General features: G+C 47.4%; 1 protein-coding gene across 1 annotated transcript in view; it reads left to right on the top strand.

Annotated features, from left to right (window-relative positions):
* Positions 1-7,324, top strand: part of EXOC2 (exocyst complex component 2) — a 118,132-nt gene extending 110,808 nt beyond the window's left edge. The window contains exons 26-28 of the mRNA XM_061147751.1: positions 2,758-2,819; positions 4,131-4,190; positions 5,787-7,324. Coding sequence (XP_061003734.1) covers positions 2,758-2,819; positions 4,131-4,190; positions 5,787-5,880 — 216 coding nt within the window. The 3' untranslated portion in view covers positions 5,881-7,324. The remainder of the gene's footprint in view (positions 1-2,757; positions 2,820-4,130; positions 4,191-5,786) is intronic.
* Positions 7,325-18,268: the final 10,944 nt, after the last annotated feature.

Consider the following 18,268-nt stretch of genomic DNA (forward strand, 5'->3'; position numbering starts at 1 on the left):
TGGAATTGCATAATTACAGTAACAAATGTAACTTGGATATCCAAGTCAGATGGGTCTGAGTTTACATGTGGCCAGATTGTAGGAGCCAGGACTGCAGGCTTGTGGGGGCCTGAGCCCCGCCCATGGGCCTCATGGCAAGGGCCTCGTGAGAGTTTTTCTAAAAGTCCTGGAAGTGTTGCTTCTAGTACTGGCTGAGGCCCTGCTTTCAGGCCAACCCCCTACAGATAACAACTTAAACCTGAGTAATAATAAAAATAAGAAAATGTATCAGTAAAAAGAAAAACCTGAAGACTCATAACAGGAACCTTGTGTGTGTGAAGATGAACTAAAGGGAAGTTGCAGTATCTGCTTTGGGCCTAAGGGGTCTTGAAAGTGAAAGTGAAAATCGCTCAGTCGTCTCTGACTCTTTGCGACCCCATGGACTGTACAGTCCATGGAATTCTCCAGACCAGAATACTGGAGTGGGTGGCCGTTCCCTTCTCCAGCGGATCTTCCCAACCCAGGGATTGAAGCCAGGTCTCCCACATTGCAGGCAGATTCTTTAGCAGCTGAGCCACCAGGGAAGCCCAAGGGGTCTTGGAATTACAACAAAATCCCCCCTCCCCACACCTTCTCTGCAGCCCATTTAGCTGATGGCTGAGTTTCTCTCATGGCTGACAGGAAGGGGCCAGAAGAGATGTCAGAATCAGCTGGAGGCCCAGCCTCCACACCCACCTGGTCTCCCATGCCCTATGCTCCCTGGAGACAGTCAGTTCTGTTCTGAAAACCTCTGCCTACTGCCCTTGCAGCTGCCCGTGTGTGACCTCCACCTTAGCAGGTGACAGAGAGGGCCTAGCATGAAGAGCTGAGTGGCCACCAGCCTCAGACCTTCCCAAGAGCCGGCCAGGAGGAGCGTTTGCTGGCCAACAGCCCATGTGTTTTGTGTGAATCATCACAGCTCTTATAATAGGTATAATTCATAGGTTAATTAAAACACCTTGTCACTTTGTCTGAATAAAGTTTCTAGCAAAAATTAATTTTATAGTGATTTAATCCATCTCCTAAAATAGTGAGCTGAAAGTTCTACCTTATTTTTTCTCTTGATATTCTCTTTGTAGGTCTGTTTTTATATATATAGAACATAAACAGTAAAGACAGATAGTCACATGAACATTTCTCATCATGAGCTGTTTCAGGCTTCTGACCCCCTGAAAAATGGGCCCAAACATCTGCTTTCTAGACTGCACATGTATCTTATGTAAGTCAGCCTTCCTCTCTGTGGGCGAATCTAAACCCAGCCTGGCACTCATCCTTGCCTGTGTGTGTCTTAGACAGCCTCCTGGGCAGCTCCAGGCCCTTCTGTGCTATAGCCTGCATCACGCCTTTTTATGGCTAACATTCTACTGTGTAGGTTTGCTGCCTCGTGTCTGTCTGCCCATCATTTGATGGACACTAGGGTTTGCACTTTTTGGCTGATAGGAAGAATGGTTCTGTGAACACTTGTGTGCAGATTCTCTGTGGCCACATGTTCTCATTTTCTTGCGCATATAGCAGGGACTAGAATCGCTGGGTTATGGTGGCTCCTGGAATCACTGGATGAACTCCAGACTGCTTTCAGAGGAGGTGCAGCTGCTTTCCTACCGCTGTGTATGAAGAACCCAGATTTCCCACATCCTCATCGGCAGTGTGTGACTGGCTGGTCGTGGCCATGCCCATGTCTGCCAAGGGTGTCTTGTTCTGTGTGATCATCACACCTGTGATGATGTCCTTTGTAGCACAGGATGTTTTAATTCTGAGGAATTCCAAGTTTTCTCTTTTTTCTTTTGTCACTTGTACTTCTGTTGTCATTCCTAAGAAGGCAGGCCTAGCCTGACGTCACAAAGGCCCACTCTGGTTTTCCTCCGGGCATTGTGCAGTTTTATCACGTACGCGGTCTGTGCTCTCCTTGGAGTCAGTTTTTGTTTTAAGGAAGAGACTCACTTGCAGTCCTTGGAGTGTGGACATCCAGTTGCCCTGATGTCCCAGCACCATGTATTAGAGAGACCATCTCCCCCACCAGATGGCCCTGGCGCCTTGTTGGAAGTGGTTTGATTGTAAATGTAAAGGTTTGTTTCTGCCACTCAGTCCTGTCCTGTTGATCCACGTGTCAGGCCATGTGCCAGCGCCACACTGTTGGAATTATTGTAGCTCTGCAGGACATTTTGAAGTCTGAAGGTCTGAGTTTCTCTGACTGTGCTATTCCTTTTCAATGTTGTTTGTCTGGGACCAACTTGTCATATTTTGTTTTTAAAAAGAAAAGAAAAAACAAAAGAGAAAAGTCAGCTGTAGTTTTAACAGCGCGGCACGGAGCCTGCAGCACTTAGCGCCAGGGGGAGCCACGGTGCTGGAGGGCAGCATGGGGACCGTGAGGCAGCCTGTGTGCTTCCGTCCCCATCAGCCTCGGGGCAGTGAGACCTCGCTTCTGCCCCGAGGAGACCAGGGGAGGTGCTGGTGAATGGTGAGGCCTGGGGCTGGACGGCCCTGGCACAGTCTGTACCTTTCAGAGCAAGACCCCTGCCTCTATGGAGTCAGACTTGACAGCTCACACCCTTGTTGAGTAACAGGGAGCGTTTCCACGGCTGGTCTCCCTGGGCTGATTTAGAAGGTCTGCGCTAAGGAGCTGCTGCCGTGGCCGTGGCAGTCTGCTCTGCGGGGAGCAGGTTGGAGCTCACCCTTGCTGCTTTCTGCTGGACAGTCGGCATGGCTCCCCGTGGTCACCTGTCCCTTTCTCACCTCCAGGCCAGGCTTGAAATCTGCACCCTGCGGGACACTGTGGCGGCCCACCTGACACCGGAGAGCAGGTGAGGAGCTCCGTGCTGCGTCCCGGGCGCCCCGAGAGCCCCCACGAGGCTCTCGGTATGGGTGGTGGTCCCGCACGCGCGCTCGTAACTCGGTGACGTCATGTTTGCATCTGACCAGCTGTCTTGTTGAAAAGCACTGAGCGACACCAAGCCAAGGGTGCATAGGCGCTTCCTCATGGTGGAGATGAGCCTCAGTCTGTGAGCGCTGTCACAGAGCATCCTGTACTTCCTTTGAAAAGGAGAAAATAAGAATCGAGTCAGTTTACTCATCGCAGACTCTTAATGAATGTCAGCATAAGAGGAAGCCTTGTGGTTTCTCTGCAAAATTTTGTAGTGGAAATTTGATGATAATTTCTAGCTGTTTTGAATGAAAGTCAGGATTTCCTATCATTGAAACATCATTAGGCGAACTGAAACAGCTCTGCCTACACAAGACTGTTTACCTCATTGGCAGTGCCACTTGGGAAGTGCCGGGTCCACGAGGAAGCTGTTTAAACATGTCCCATGATGCACTTGCTGTTTGTTTCCAGCTCTGGATGGCGAGCTCAGGCCCTCAACCTGACTGCCACCATGTGGCTGGGAAGACTTCCTTTTCTTCCTAACTCATGAGGATATTCACCAGGAGCCTTTCTGACGGCTCCCGCCGCCGTCTGCTCTGCGTTACTACTTGATTTAGTTACTCTGCTGGCACTTCCTACTTTAGAAAGTTAGACATACCAAATCATTTGTTAAATTCTCTCCCTTTTCCATATTTCATGAAATGAAATGATATCGAGTTATGCATATATATATATATATATATATATATACCTCTCCATTATCATACAAATTTTAGATATAATAGCTAAGTGCTCTTAAGACATGTTCAATTATTATAAGAAGTTGGCTGTACATCAGGCCTGGAATGTGTCAATTCCAAAAGTGCACCTTTGTCTCATTTTGCACAAGATCACCCCTGTTCCTACCTAGCTCTCTTCCTTTCTTAGCAACTGCTTTATCTGTATAGTTCAGTTTTGTTTTGAAAGTAAAAACCTTTTTGAATTTAACAACTCCACACCAAGCTCTCATCTACTATTAGAAGCACCTTGGGTAAAATTCAGTTTCTCCTTTGCTTTTCAAGTCATGTTTTATTTCCTGCTTTAGTTCTTCGGGCCCTGCTTCTGCAAACCCTTGCTTTCATTTTCACTTTCCCTCCTGCTCTACTTGCTTCACCGGCCTGTGAGTTCCTCTGAACATAAGACATGCTTTTCTCTAACGTCCCTGTTCCCGGTGGGGCCGGCGTGTCTCTGCCTGGGATACTGTCTCTTACAGATCCAGTTTCAAGCAGGCCCTGGAAGCCCTGCCTCAGCTCTCAAGCGGAGCAGACAGAAAGTAAGTCTCGTGCTGTTCTCGGGTGACGTGTTGTCACCTGGACACCTCCACCTTCAGGTGGAGCCTGGAGGGAGGTGGGACTCGGTGGCCCTTGGGTGTGCCTGGCGTTAGCCCGTCTCCCACGTGGCAGGAGGAGGTGGAACCTGGTTTATGACGTTTCAGAAATTACTTCTTTCCTTGTTTTAAATAACTATACCAGTCACTTAAACTTTTTTATAAGAAAGTTTATTTTGACTCAGAAAACTATTATTATCTGAAATTTGTAAGAAAACAATACTTAGAGAAATGTAAAAGAGAGGACAGCAGAGTAAAATGCAGGACTCAGAGACTTTGTCTTTCAAGTAGGTCAGCAGTGTACATTTGTGCTCCGGGTGATGTGAAGCATTAAGAGTGAATGTGTACACGTGACGAAATAAAGTTACATATGTTCCACTAGTACTGTATTAATAGCCTCAGCTTGATCTTCAACTTTGCTACTCATGTAACAGGAAACTCTGACCTGAGACAAAATCTAGGCCAGGCAGATGTCAGCGTGCCTGAGCTCCTTCCCCAGCCCAGCCGAGGTCCCCCACCCTGCAGCTGCCGGATGGGTCGTGGACAATTAGGGAACCCTGACCGCGTGCAGCCCTCAGGGTCAGCTATGACGGCGTAGGGAAGTGTGGCAGACCTGCACGGGCAGAGGGTGCCCTGGAGGCATGGACAGGGCTGGGAGAGCAGGGTGACCTGGTCTGTCTGAGAGGAGCTGAGCAGCCCTGGCTTCCAGTCCCGCCTCCTCACTGACCGTATGTTCAAATGCTGTTCTGTCCTTTAATATAATTAAGTGAAAGATTTAAAGCCTCACTTACCGTCAACCCATGCAAGTAGTGCTCACCCATCTCCTCAGAAGACCAGTGGTTTGGGGCGATTAAGAGCCACAGATACAGTGATGAAGGCCAGACGGAGCTGTTTTAGGTCTGCTGGGAGCATCGTTAAACCAGGAAGCAATCCCTTGACCCAAGTACCAGCAAGCTCATTTCTTGATTGCGTCATCTGAGCCCAGGGAGCTGTCAGACCCCTCATGGCCCTGAAGTTATCCAGTTGTATCTGGCCAGCATAGGGGCCAGGTGGAGTCACTGCTACAGCTTGGACTACCCCAACTCTGTGGGTGCCTCTTCATGCCTTCAGTTCACCTATCCAATATTTGTTAAAGGCAGAAATGCAAAATAAGGAGAATGGAAGATAGATCAGTCATTGCCAAGGAGTGGGGTGAGGGCAAAGGTGACTACAGATGGGCAGCACAAGAGGGTTCCTGACGTGGGGGTCGTGAGACGCTGCGCTGTGTTATCAGAGTCACAGACAGTGCATGTCAGAGCTCTGGAGTGCTAGACCGCAAACGTCAGTCTGTTTAGGGAGGGGTCCAGTTAATCCAGGGGAAGGGGCAGAAGGACGGTTTCATGTATAAACGTAAGTATGTCTACAGATAGATGTTCCCATAGAGGACCTTCTTTATTTGAGTTTCTTTTGTTTTGGAATTCAGAGCCCATAGAAAAGTGACTTTTCTGGCTGGAGAAGCACCACGGGGCAGGAGCCACGTGGCTGTCTGTGTCTCTCCCACAGGCTGCTGGAGGAGCTGCTGAGCCGGGTCAAGAGTGGCATGCACCTGCAGCTGGCCTGCTTCCAGGCTGCCCCCCCACCCGCCGTGAAGACGTAGAGCCTCCAGCTGATGCTCCACTGAGCACCCACAGGTGTCTGCATGGAAGCTTAGCTGGCCCTCTCTCTTTTCTTTCCCCTCATTGGGGAGCTTAGAAAGAAGTTGGTGTATGTTTTATTTCAACCAAACTGACCTGATTTAAAATGCCCAGGAAGTATTTGCTTTGCCATTCTTGTATGACTCAGCTGGTAAACAATCCACCTGCAACATGGGAGACCTGGGTTCGATCCCTGGGTTGGGAAGATTGCCTGGAGAAGGGAGAGGCTACCCACTCCAGTATTCTGGCCTGGAGAATCCCATGGACTGTACAGTGCATGGGGTCGCAAAGAGTCAGATGTGATTGAGCGACTTTAACAGTATGACTTTATACCTTTCTAAAAATTAGGGAGCATCTCAAAGCTACGTGCTGCGTGGTGAAGGCTACAGAAGGTAGGGCAGCTCAGGCCCTGGGTGTCTTCCCGAGTGTCCTGCAGCTTCCAGGACACCTTGGGAGGGGATGCGTGGGTTACGTGAGCACCTGGAGCTGCCCTGAGCTGTGCAGCTGTGTGAACGCCTTCCTTTCACGCCAATGGCTCTGGCGCCCCCAGCCCTAACCCAAGTGGACTTTGAGAAGAGCATGAGGCCCACCCCCGACGGTGTTCCGCGGGGAGGCTGCCTGTGGCCTCGGGTTCAGAGTTACCTCTGCTGCTTGGCTTCTATGTGCACGGCGCTCACGTTGTCAGGCCTCCTCTGTGGGACTCGCCCTGAACCGATGTGGGCCTCCTGCCCCCCTGAGCCCCGCGCACGTGAGGGGCTGCAGTCAGCGCCTCCTCCAGGACTGGGAGCCCTGCTGCCCACCCGCACCGCCTTTCTGGCCTCTCCAGGGTGCTGCTTGGTGGTTCGGAGTCTCTGCTGTGGTGGTGTCTGTGTCACCAGAACAGGTCAGGCCGCCGTGTCTCCCGCAGACTCGGCTTCCCTGACCTGCCTTCGTCACACCGTTTGCTTCAGAAAACTGAGTCAGATTTTAGATTTTTCCCCAATGCCATGGCCCCGTTCTCAATGCTGGCGTTGATGTAATAGTACAGGGAGCTCAGGTCCTCCATGGCCATGTGCTGTGTCCATCATTTGAAGTAAGTCAGTCTTGTGTTTGTTCATTTGGTGTCAAGGAAGGTTTTGTCTTGAACAAAACTTATGAAGAAATACACTGAAGGTGGTCTCTCCTAGGCATGTTCACCCCTGTATCCCCTGCGTCTGTGACTCAAATGACAAAACCACAGTCCTGAGCATTTGTCTTATTTTAAGTGTATGATGAAGACCCTTCAGCCAATAAAGAAGGTGTCTTTACTACAAGATAATTTCGTTGATATTTTTTCCCTAAGCATCTTTATTTCAACACTTTCATTTGCTATGTAATTTTTTTGTATGTCTAATTTTAACACCCAGAATAAATACTTAAACCCCGGTTTCCCCGTGTCTTCTGATCGTTGTTAGACGGCATCACCTGCTACCTGTCCTCTCGTCGGTGGCTCCACCCTGCCGGGCCCCTGGTAGCCAGACAAGAGTGTCAGGCTCAGAGACACGGCGACCGAGGACAGTGCCAGTGATGCAGAGACTCAGCATCTCCAGCTCTGAGTGGAGCGTGGGCACACACAAACTCCAGACTCAAAGCCGGGCTCACGGAGGAAGCAGCTCCTGGAGAAGACCTGCTTGGGCTGCAGGAGAGAATTCAGTAGAGGAGATCGCTGGACGCGGTGGTGTTAGGAGGAAGCCAAGAGGTAGAGCAGGACATGGAGGGAAAAAGAGGTGCTGAGAAGTGAGGTGCACAGAGCCCCTTGGGTTTGGCACAGCCAAGGCTGCACATCGGCCTGGCCTTCTGCACAAGGAGAGTCCTGGAAGCAGTCTGGGTTTGCAAGACCTTGGTGTCCGTGAAAGTGCATTCCAGAAATGACCCCATCATGGAAGACAAGTGTCACTGCCGTGGGTGTGGTACCCAAGGCAGTCCCGCCCCGTCCTACAGTTGGTTTTCTTGAAGGTGAACCGAAGAGATTGTCTTCTACTCTGAGGTGGTTCCAGACACCCCTGCCTCTGTCCTGCTCATGTGCTTAAGGGATCGGCTGGTGGTTGTGTGAGGGTCAAAACGTGTCCCCACCAACTTTTAATGAAGACAAGTTTCCTAAAATACGTAGAGTTGAGTGTGTCTCATGTACTGATACTCGTGTGAAGTGGTTGTCCCGAGTCAGCTCTCTGGCAGGGCTGCAGCAGAGCTTTTCACACAGGTGTCCACGCTGCTCTGGCCCTGGTGCCACACAGGCTCCTGCGTCACCGTCGAGGAGAAGGAAGCACTGGCTCCACTGTGGTGGGTTGGTGGGCGTGGGGTGGGGACAGCTGTCTCTTTCTTAACAGCCTTTATGGACCGTTGGACTTTATCCCCATTTGGGGAGTTCCCATAGCATAAGATCTTGACTCTTGGGCTCAATTCTGCAGTGTGAACTAGGTTGCATCTTTGTTCTCATGCTGCCAATTTACGATCTAAGTGTGACCCCATCAGTTTCCACTCACCCATATTCTCGGCAGCTTTTAAACTCCTGTGTGTCTGTTTAACTGTGGTGTTAACTCCGTCTGTATAATTACATCTGTGTTGTGTGCAGAAGGTGGACTCTGCATGCCCTGGGCATGAACGCTGTGTGTACACACACGCTGCTCTGTCATTTTCGTAGGGCTTTGGTTAGAGGTAAGGTTAATGTGTGGTTTCAATCTGCCTTCTGTAACTGAAAGTTCAGGTTAACTTTTTGTTTTTTTGTTTTGTTTGATCATAACACCAAACTGCTTACATGTGCGTGCTTCATATTTCTTGCTCACAAACGTGAGCATTTACAGCAACTTTTAAAAATTGAAAAAGGAGCCATGAGCCTCCTGTTTTGACGACCCCACTCCCCATGCCAGGGGCTGATGGTACCAAGTCAGACAGAGTGTGCACAACATATCTTTTATCCCATAATCAGAAATACGTCTCAGTACTATGACGAATTCTTGCTAAAAAGAGACTTGAAGTCTGGATTTGTCTGCCTCATAATCTACAGGAAATACAGGGGAGTGAAGAACGCACCGTGGACAATGAGCAGAATTGCTACAGTCGGCCTCGACCGTGGGCTCAGCCCAGACCCCCGCAGTAGAAGGGGCAAGCATACAGATTGTTGGGTTCTCAGAGTGTGTTTGCACTCTTAAGTTGCAATAGCATACCTAAAAACTGTACATACTTCAGTTAAAGCATGATTTATTGCTAAACAGTGCTACCCGATATCATCTAGGCCTCAGTGAGCACAGTCTTTGTGCTGGTGGAGGGTCTTGCCTCTGTGTTGACAGCTGCCGGCTGTCCAAGTGGTGTTCACTGAAAGTCGTAGTGGCTGCGGCTGTTCCTTAAGATGAGTCAGTGAACTTTGCCTCATGGATTGACTCTGCCTTTCACCAGTGCCTTCTCTGCAGTATCAGTGCTGTTCGGTGGAATTTTACCCATAGTAGAACTTCTTTCAAAATTGGAGTCCATCCTCTCAAACTCTGCCACTGTTTTAGCTTTTAAGCTTTATAGAATATCCTAAACCCTTGTTATAATTTCCACAGTCTTCACAGCATCTTCACCAGGAGTAAATTCTGTCTCAAGCAACCGCTTCCTTTGCTTATCCATGGAAAGCAGCTCCTCCTCTGTTCTGACTTCATCCTGAGATCCATGCACTTCGGTCCCGTCTTCAGGCTCCGTGCATGACTGCAGTCCTCATGCTGTTCCCCCTCACCTACTGCTGCTTCTTCCACTGAAGTCTCTTCTTCCTCTCCCCCCCCCCCCCTCTTTTTTTTAAATTGAAGGATATTTCTTTACAGAATTTTGTGGCTTTTTGTCATACATGAACAAAAATCTTGAGCCCTGAGAAGCTATCCCTGAGGGCTGGGATCCACTTCCTCCAGCTCCTGTTACTGTGGACATTCTGACATTTTTGCACAAATCACGAATGTCCTTCACGGCATCTGGAATGCCAACTCCTCTCCAGAGGGTTGCCCAGATCCTTCGAAGAACTGCTTTCTGGCAGCTATAGCCTTGTGAGATGTGCTTCTTAAATGACAAGACTTGAAAGTCAGGATGACTCCTTGCTTCATGGGCTGCAGGTTGGGGCTGTGTTAGTAGGTGTGAAAACAGCGCAAGCCTCATCATCCGTCAGAGCTCTTGGGTGAGAAGGTACCTGTCAGCGAGCAGTAATTGGAAAAGAATTTTGTTTTCTGAGCAGTAGGTCTCAACAGTGGGCTTAAAATAGTTTAAAAAAAAAAAACGCGTTTGTCGCTCAGTCGTGTCCGACTCTTTGTGACCCCCATGGACTGTAGCCCACCAGGCTCCTCTGTCCATGGAATTCTCCAGGCAAGATTACTGGAGTGGGTTGCTGTTTCCTTCTCCAAGGGATCTTCCTGACCCAGGGATCAAACCTGGGTCTCCTGCAAGATCCTCTACCATCTGAGTCACCAGGAAATTTTTTAAAATAGTAAACTATCAGTAAATAGATACGCTGTCATCCCAACTTTGTTGTTCCATTTACAGAGCACAGGCAGAGTAGATCTAACATGGTTCTAAGGGCCCTGGGATGTTCAGATGGTAAATGAGCCCTGGCCTCACTTGGCCACCAGAGTCCTGGGCAGCACTCCTTCCAGTGGACAGTGGCTGGTCGCTCGTCGCGGCCTCCCTGGCTCCGTCCTTTGGGCACCTGCCTGTGCTCCGGCTCAGCCCTCACGGAGCACTCCCGTCCCGGAGGCAGCGGCCTCCCAGCGACCCCGCGAGCCAGCCTCTGGTCTCACACTCCTCCCCGGCAGCCGCCTCACAGTGAAGGGAGCTGGGCCTTGCTGTGGATCACACGTCCACTGAAGAGGATGATGCGGCTGGTCGGTCTTCTCTCCACTTTCTCCGTATCAGCAGTGAGGCTGTTTCACTTTCTCATCACCCGTGTGTTCAGTGGAACAGCTCTCTTCGTTTCCTTTAAGGACTTTTCATTCACTGTTACAGCTTGGCTAGCTGGCACAAGAGGCCCATCTTGCCTTTCAGTGCGCCTTCCTCACTAAGCTTAAAGTGAGAGACATACATATATATATAGCATTCTCTTCACTTTTGATACATTTGAAATTGTCCATAGTAAAGTTTTAAACAGGAAAGACACAAAGATAGCCACAGAGTAGCCCAGCTCAGTTATACTGAAGTGTAATCGGTTGGAAAAGACCCTGATGCTGAGAAACATTGAGGGCAGGAAGAGAAGAGGGTGACAGAGGATGAGATGGTTGGATGGCATCACTGACTCGATGGCCATGAGCTTGAGCAAACTCCGGGAGATGGTTAAGGACAGGGAAGCCTGGCGGGCTGCAGTGCATGGGGTCACAAAGAGTTGGACACGACTGAGCGACTGAACAACGATCAGTTGAGCTGGGAGAGGTGACTGATGGGAAGCCCCTTTGTGATTGAAAAGATGCCTGGAGGGTGAGGGGGCCTCAGACCCAGGGAGGGGCCGCGAGCACCACCACGTGCCTGCCCGCGCTGCCAAGCAAGAAGGTGTGGCTGAGGCTCTTGGTTAAGGCACGTTGCCTGGGTCACGTCCTGAGCAGTCAAAGCTGCAGTCTGGCCTCAGCATAATAAGGGCGCTGATGGCTGCTGCCACGGCACCAGTCACAGATTCCGACAGGTGGAACAGTCCTTCTCCCAAATTGTGGATATATTCTGAAAGTGACTCAGAAAAAAAGATGAGCTCTATGAAAGACAAATTTACATAAAAAAACACAGGTATTTCTCTTATGCATCCTTGAATTATTAGTGTTTTAGGGCATAATAATTACCGTCAAAGTGAAGCTTAGTCTTTCAAAAGGTAGAGTTCTAATTCTTCTTGCTGGGTAAAATCCTCTCAGACGACTCTCGGGGTTAACAACCAAGAACTCTGGCCATCATCCATAAGGCAACCCCCTGAAGGCCCTGAGGAGTGGACAGAGCAGGTGACATCCACTCAGGATCTCGGCACCTGGAGCCGCTCCTATTCTGTGGCCTGTAGCTGGGAACCAGGTGCAGTTGGCACGGCGAGGAGGGTGGCAAGGGGCGCCGGGGGGAACTGATGTGTTTCTGCTCTTAGAAGATTGTGTCCGGAAAAGCACCCCTACTGGAAAGAGAGGAGGGATTTTAGGAAAGAAGGAGCCAGAGATGAGACCCCCAAATTCTGCTGCCTAACTCTCTGGCCAACATCCTTGAACACATGAGTGAAGTAGAGCAGTTGAGCTAAAGAGGAAGATGCAGCCTGAGATTAAAGCTACAGTCAAGAAACTCACACAGACTCTTTGAATGTGAGTCTAACCAATTAGCTGCAGTTGGTTGTTGATCCAGATTATTAGCAGTTTATCTCCAGGAGTTGGTGATGGACAGGGAAGCTGGGGTGCTGCAGTCCATGGGGTTGCAAAGAGTTGGACACAACTGAACAACTGAACTGATCTAGAATTAAAACCCCCAAATCACCTAACACATGAACAAGGAAAATGGAGGACATTTTCAAGAGAACAGAAAAATCAACTGAGACCGACGTCTACAGGTCACTGGGTTTGATCTAGAGGCAAAAAGATAAAGAGCAAATCCAGTAGCAGCAGCGGAGAAACAAGGTGTCTCAGGCGAGCAAATTTTGGATTCACTCTGGCCTCACATCAGAAACCACAGACCCAGGACGGTGAGATGGCCGTGTCTAAAGTCAACCAGAATTCCACATCAAGTGAAGATACTCTTCCAGAATGAAATCAAAATACATTTTCAGATAAAACTCAGAGGATGTGTTGCCAGCAGAACTGGACCATAAGGAGTGCTAAAGGAAGTTCTTCAGACTGAGAGGAGGTGACTTCTGATGAGGCCTCAGTCCCTCAGCTGTGGACGGAGGGCATCTGGGGTGGTTGCAGCCCAGTATTTGTACAGACACCTGCATACATCGTGTAACTACATCTCAGGAAATGCAAAGGTTTTGGGGTTTTTTTGCTTTTCTGTTAAGACATAATAGATATGCCATACACACAACATATCTGATTGTTTAGAGTAAAAACTAACAATTTTTTTCATGTGGGTCTATAACATTTGTAGATGTTACATGAGAGAACAAGGTATGGACATACAGTTGCAAGATTTCTGCAAGTTACATGAAATAGTATATTGATTGCAAATGGACTGTGCAAAGGGGATGCATTGTAATCCCACAACAATCACTAAGACAATTATATAGAGAAATACAGCTGAAAAGCAATCGGAAAACTGAAGAATTCAGTTACAATTGAAATAATATTTTGTATTCAAATAATATTTAAAATGTTTGAAAGAATAGAAAACAAACAATAGAGTGGTTTACCCAAACAAAACCATAGCAATTGTTTCATTAAACATTAATAGGCTAAATGTCAATTAGAAGGGCAAAAAGGATGTCAAAATGGATATTAAGCAACATAAATCCAAATTATGCTATATACAGAGATTCACTTTATATTTAAAGACACAGAAAAAAAGATGTACTTTATAATTAAAACCACAGATAGGTTGAAAGTGAAGTGAAAGTTGCTCAGTCGTATCTGACTCTTTGCAATCCCATGGCCTATACAGTTCATGGAATTCTCTAGGCCAGAATACTGGAGTGGGTAGCCTTTCCCTTCTCCAGGGGATCTTCCCAACCCAGGGAACAAACCCAGGTCTCCTGCATTGCAGGCAGATTCTTCACCAGGTGAGCCATCGGGGAAGCCTAGACTGAAGGTAGCTGGATGGAAAAAGTACACCATGCAGTTACGCGTGAGGAGGCTCAAGTGGCTCTGCTGATACGAGATAAAGTAGATTTCAAGACAAAAATCTCACAAGCAACAAGGAAGGACTCTTCATAATTATAAAGCATTCAAAAAGATGATTCTGCATGTGTCTGACCTAATAATAGAACAAATAGAGCATTGAAATACATGAAGAAAAAATGAGAAAGGGAGAAATGGGCAATTCTGATGTTACCATATTTGGAGAGTTTTAAACTCAGTTCAGTTCAGTCGCTCAGTTGTGTCCAACTCTTTGCGACCCCATGCATCGCAGCACACCAGGCCTCCCTTTCCATCACCAACTCCCAGAGTTTACTCAAACTCATGCCCATCGAGTCGGTGATGCCATCTCATCCTCTTGTCGTCTCCTTCTCCTCCTGCCCCCAATCCCTCCCAGCATCAGGGTCTTTTCCAGTGAGTCAGCTCTTCACATGAGGTGGCCAAAGTACTGGAGTTTCAGCTTCAGCATCAGTCCTTCCAATGAACACCCAGGACTGCTCTCCCATAGGATGGACTAGTTGGATCTCCTTGCAGTCCAAGGGACTCTCAAGAGTCTTCTCCAACACCATAGTTCAAAAGCATCAATTTTTCAGCACTCAGCTTTCTTCACAGTTCAACTCTCACATCCATACGTGACCACTGGAAAAACCATAGCCTTGACCAGACGGACCTTTGTTGGCAAATTAATGTCTCTGCTTTTTAATATGCTATCTAGGTTGGTCATAACTTTCCTTCCAAGGAGTAAGCGTCTTTTAATTTCATGGCTTCAGTCACCATCTGCAGTGATTTTGGAGCCCAAAAAAAAGTCTGACACTGTTTCCACCGTCTCCCCATCTATTTACCATGAGGTGATGGGACCAGATGCCGTGATCTTAGTTTTCTGAATGTTGAGCTTTAAGCCAACTTTTCCCCTCTCCTCTTTCACTTTCATCAAGAGGATTTTAGTTCCTCTTCACTTTCTGCCATAAGGGTGGTGTCATCTGCATATCTGAGGTTATTGATATTTCTGCCGGCAATCTTGATTCCAGCTTGTGCTTCTTCCAGCCCAGCGTTTCTCATGATATACTCTGCATATAAGTTAAATAAGCAGGGTGACAATATACAGCCTTGACGTACTCCTTTTCCTGTTAGACTCCTTAGCAATTGACAAAACTGAACAAAAAAAAAAAAGGAAAGATGTAGGTTCTGAGTAATACCACCACCTATCTTAACCTGAGTGCATTCATGAAACTCTACATTCAGCACCTGTAGGATACATGCTGTTAAGGTCCACAGAACATTCACCAGGACAGAACATTCACCATGCCTTACACAGGGCTGCAGGCAGATCTAACACACAACATATGTACATCGTATGGAGAATTAAGAAGTCAATAAACTGTGTTAACTTTTATTAGAAGTCAATAAAATAAAGCTAAGTATTTGGAAGTTAACACATTCCAAATATTTGGAAGCTAACCGAAGGAGGAAATCACCAGAGAATTTAGAAAATACTTTGAAATGGAATGGAAAGGAAATGAACTGAATGAAAAAAGAAAATGCAGCTAGGGGAGTGCTTAGAGGAGGGTTGCGGGCTTTAAAGGCTCGTTTTAGGCAGGAGGTGGCCATGGATGGACGCTCTCTGTGCCCGTGGTCGGGAAGAGCAGAGCAAGCCCCCACGTGAGGACAGCATGGGAGGCTCCGGGTGGACCCCTGTCCAGCCTCCGCCTCAGCTCTGCAGCAGCCGGGAGCACGTCACCTCCCAGTGCCTCTGTTGACATCTGTAGCAAGTGGTCGGGCTCAGACGACACACGCAGTGCTCTAGGTTGCTAGGTGCTTCCAAGACAGAAAAGCAACAGGAGTGGAATTGTAACTGTAGGCAAGTGCTGGTAGTTGCTCAGTGAAAATGCCAAATAAATGAACCTCCAAGTACAATCCCGTCTCCAGGCTACAAGATCACCTGGCATGTGTTCTCTCAGCACTCAGATGTTTTCTGGGGGCAGACGTGGCACAGTCAGTCAGTTCTGCCTCAAGCACCAGATGGTTGACTTCTCCGCCAGTGAACTTGTTCTCAAACCAGAGGCAGGAGGTCCAAGCTGATTTCTGTTTGACTTGCTCCTGAGGCCCTTGGAAAGTCACTGTCTTTGTTCTTTGGGTCTATCTTCCCCTTATAAGTTGCCTGCATGATTTTTAAGATTTAATCAGATCCTGAGCAAAGTCAAAATTTTCTGCCTTAAAATAAATTCTGGTGAGACAGGTATAAGGAGCATCTCTGATTTGTCCCCAGCTCTCATTAAAGGAGGTTCTTTCTCAAAGTTACTGGATTCCTGCAATAACAATTTAGAATATGGTTTAATGTCTAGAAGGAAGCACACCTCACTGGATCTTACACTTGAATAAACCACCCTTCTGAGTAGTACCAGACCATCTCAAGTTAAATTCTCCAGACCAGCTCCCAGGAGGCTGCCCCAACAGCCACCCCAGCAGCCTCTCTGGGCTGTGGGAGGCCACGGGCTGCCTGGGGCTGACCTCGTCCCACTGAATCAGGAGGTACGGTCAGAACGGTATGTGATAAGCACAGTATTTGGAACAAAACACCCAGTTTGCCAACTGGCAGCATTAACATACTTTTTGGCAAAAATGTCAGAGAAGCAATACTCATAAATTTAATCAAAAAGAAACACGAAACAAGCACGACTAAGGGACAGTCCGCAAAGTACCGCACGGATCGTCTCCAGAGTGCAGTCACGGAAGATGACCAGGCACTGTCCCAGGCTGGAGGCATGACAGTTACCTGAGACATGTGGTCCTGGGTGGTCCTGAGCCAGGAAAAAGACCTCCATGGATACTTGGTGATGCTGGAATAAGATCTGCAGATGCATTAATAATAAATCTTTGCGTGGGATTTCCTGGTTTGGGTCATTGTGCAGTGGCTAATATTTGGAGAAGTTGGGTGAAGAGAAGGAATACGTGAATCCTTCATACTATATTTTGAAACTTTTTATGTCTTAAATTATTTAAAAATGAAAAATTGCCCTTTTTTTCTAAAAGAAAAATACAGATAACTTTCAAATCAGTGTATGTTGGTGAGGAATTAAACAGTGGAATTAGGGGAAAGTGAAGTATAAAAAATAAATAGAAAATGTGAACACAAAAGTAAAAATATTTTTAAACGAATTAAAACAATATTACAATGTTTTCAGATAAACTAGAACCTCAGATTAGAACAATAACAAATTCCATGTACATGGTATTTTTAAATATGTTATTTCTGGGTCCTAAGTGGGCTTCCCTGATGGCCCACCAGGTAAAGAATCTGCCGTCAGTGCAGGAGACAGGAGATGTGGGTTCGATTCCAGGGTCAGGAAGATCCCCTGGAGGAGGGCATGGCAACCCACTCCAGTATTCTTGCCTGGAGAATCCCAAGGACAGAGGAGCCTGGCAAGCTACAGTCCACAGGGTCGAAAAGAGTCAGACATGACTGAGTGCCTAGACAGACACCAGTCCTAAAAGATAAAGATTCATAAAGATTAAAAGCAAAAGAATGCCAGGCCAGGGAAAAAAATAAAATAGTATGCCAGGAAAATATTGATGAAGGCAGTAGTGCTAATTTGATATCAAATAAAGGAGACTTTAAAGCAAAATGTGCTCAGGAATAAAAATAGTTACTATGTAATGGTAAAAGTAATAATTCTCAAGGAAAATAAAATAGTTCTAAACTTAGGGTACACTTCATGATATAATCTCAAGAAATATAATTTAAAAACTGCTGAAATCCACAGTCAGATTGGTAGGTTTTTTTTTTTTTTTAACACATTCTTCTCAGTGTTCATGGATTAAGAAGGCAAAATAATTATAAAATTTAAAGAAAACTTGAAAAGCACAATTAGAAAGCAATCTGGCAGAAATTTATAGAAGCCTACTATCTCTATCTATTAGATAGAGAATTAACCATATAGTAGCCACAAACCAAGTGTCAAGAAATAACGAAGAATCAGCATCATGTTTCCTAGCCACAATAAAACTGTATTAGAAATTAGTGATGAGAAGGTAACTTTAAAAAAAAAAAAAAAACTGTACATGTGTGAATTTTCGACCCGATTTCTGAAGAACACATTGGTCAAGAAGAAACCATCACAAAAATTAGAAAAAATCGAGAGCTGAATAATAATAATTCCACACCAAAACGTGAGATGCAGCTCACATGTTGAACATGAGCTAAGCGTCAAAGGTAAAAAGGAAAAACGATCCCAAAGGAATCAAAAACAGATTCGACAGGGGCAGTCGGGTCCGAAGGCTGGACAGAGGCAGACCCGGAGGTGGGCGGCGTGAGAAGCGGTGGAGACTGGAGCCAAATGGAGGGGAAATGGGAAACGCAAGCTGCTTCTCAAAAACAAGGTGGTTCTGTGCTCAAACGGGACCCCTGGCCCTGGATTTGATGGTAAGCGGGGAGGGAGGCGCGCACAGCCCCTCCGCCAGAACCTCCTCCCATCAGAGGAGAGAGCTGTGAGGCAGCTGCGGGCAGAGTGTCTCCAGGCCGGGCCCGGGGCTGGCTCAGCTCAGAGCGTGGAGCCCACGCTCGGGAGACGGTGCCCAAGGA

Source organism: Dama dama, chromosome 7 (assembly GCF_033118175.1).
Source record: "Dama dama isolate Ldn47 chromosome 7, ASM3311817v1, whole genome shotgun sequence".
Lineage (NCBI taxonomy): Eukaryota > Metazoa > Chordata > Mammalia > Artiodactyla > Cervidae > Dama > Dama dama.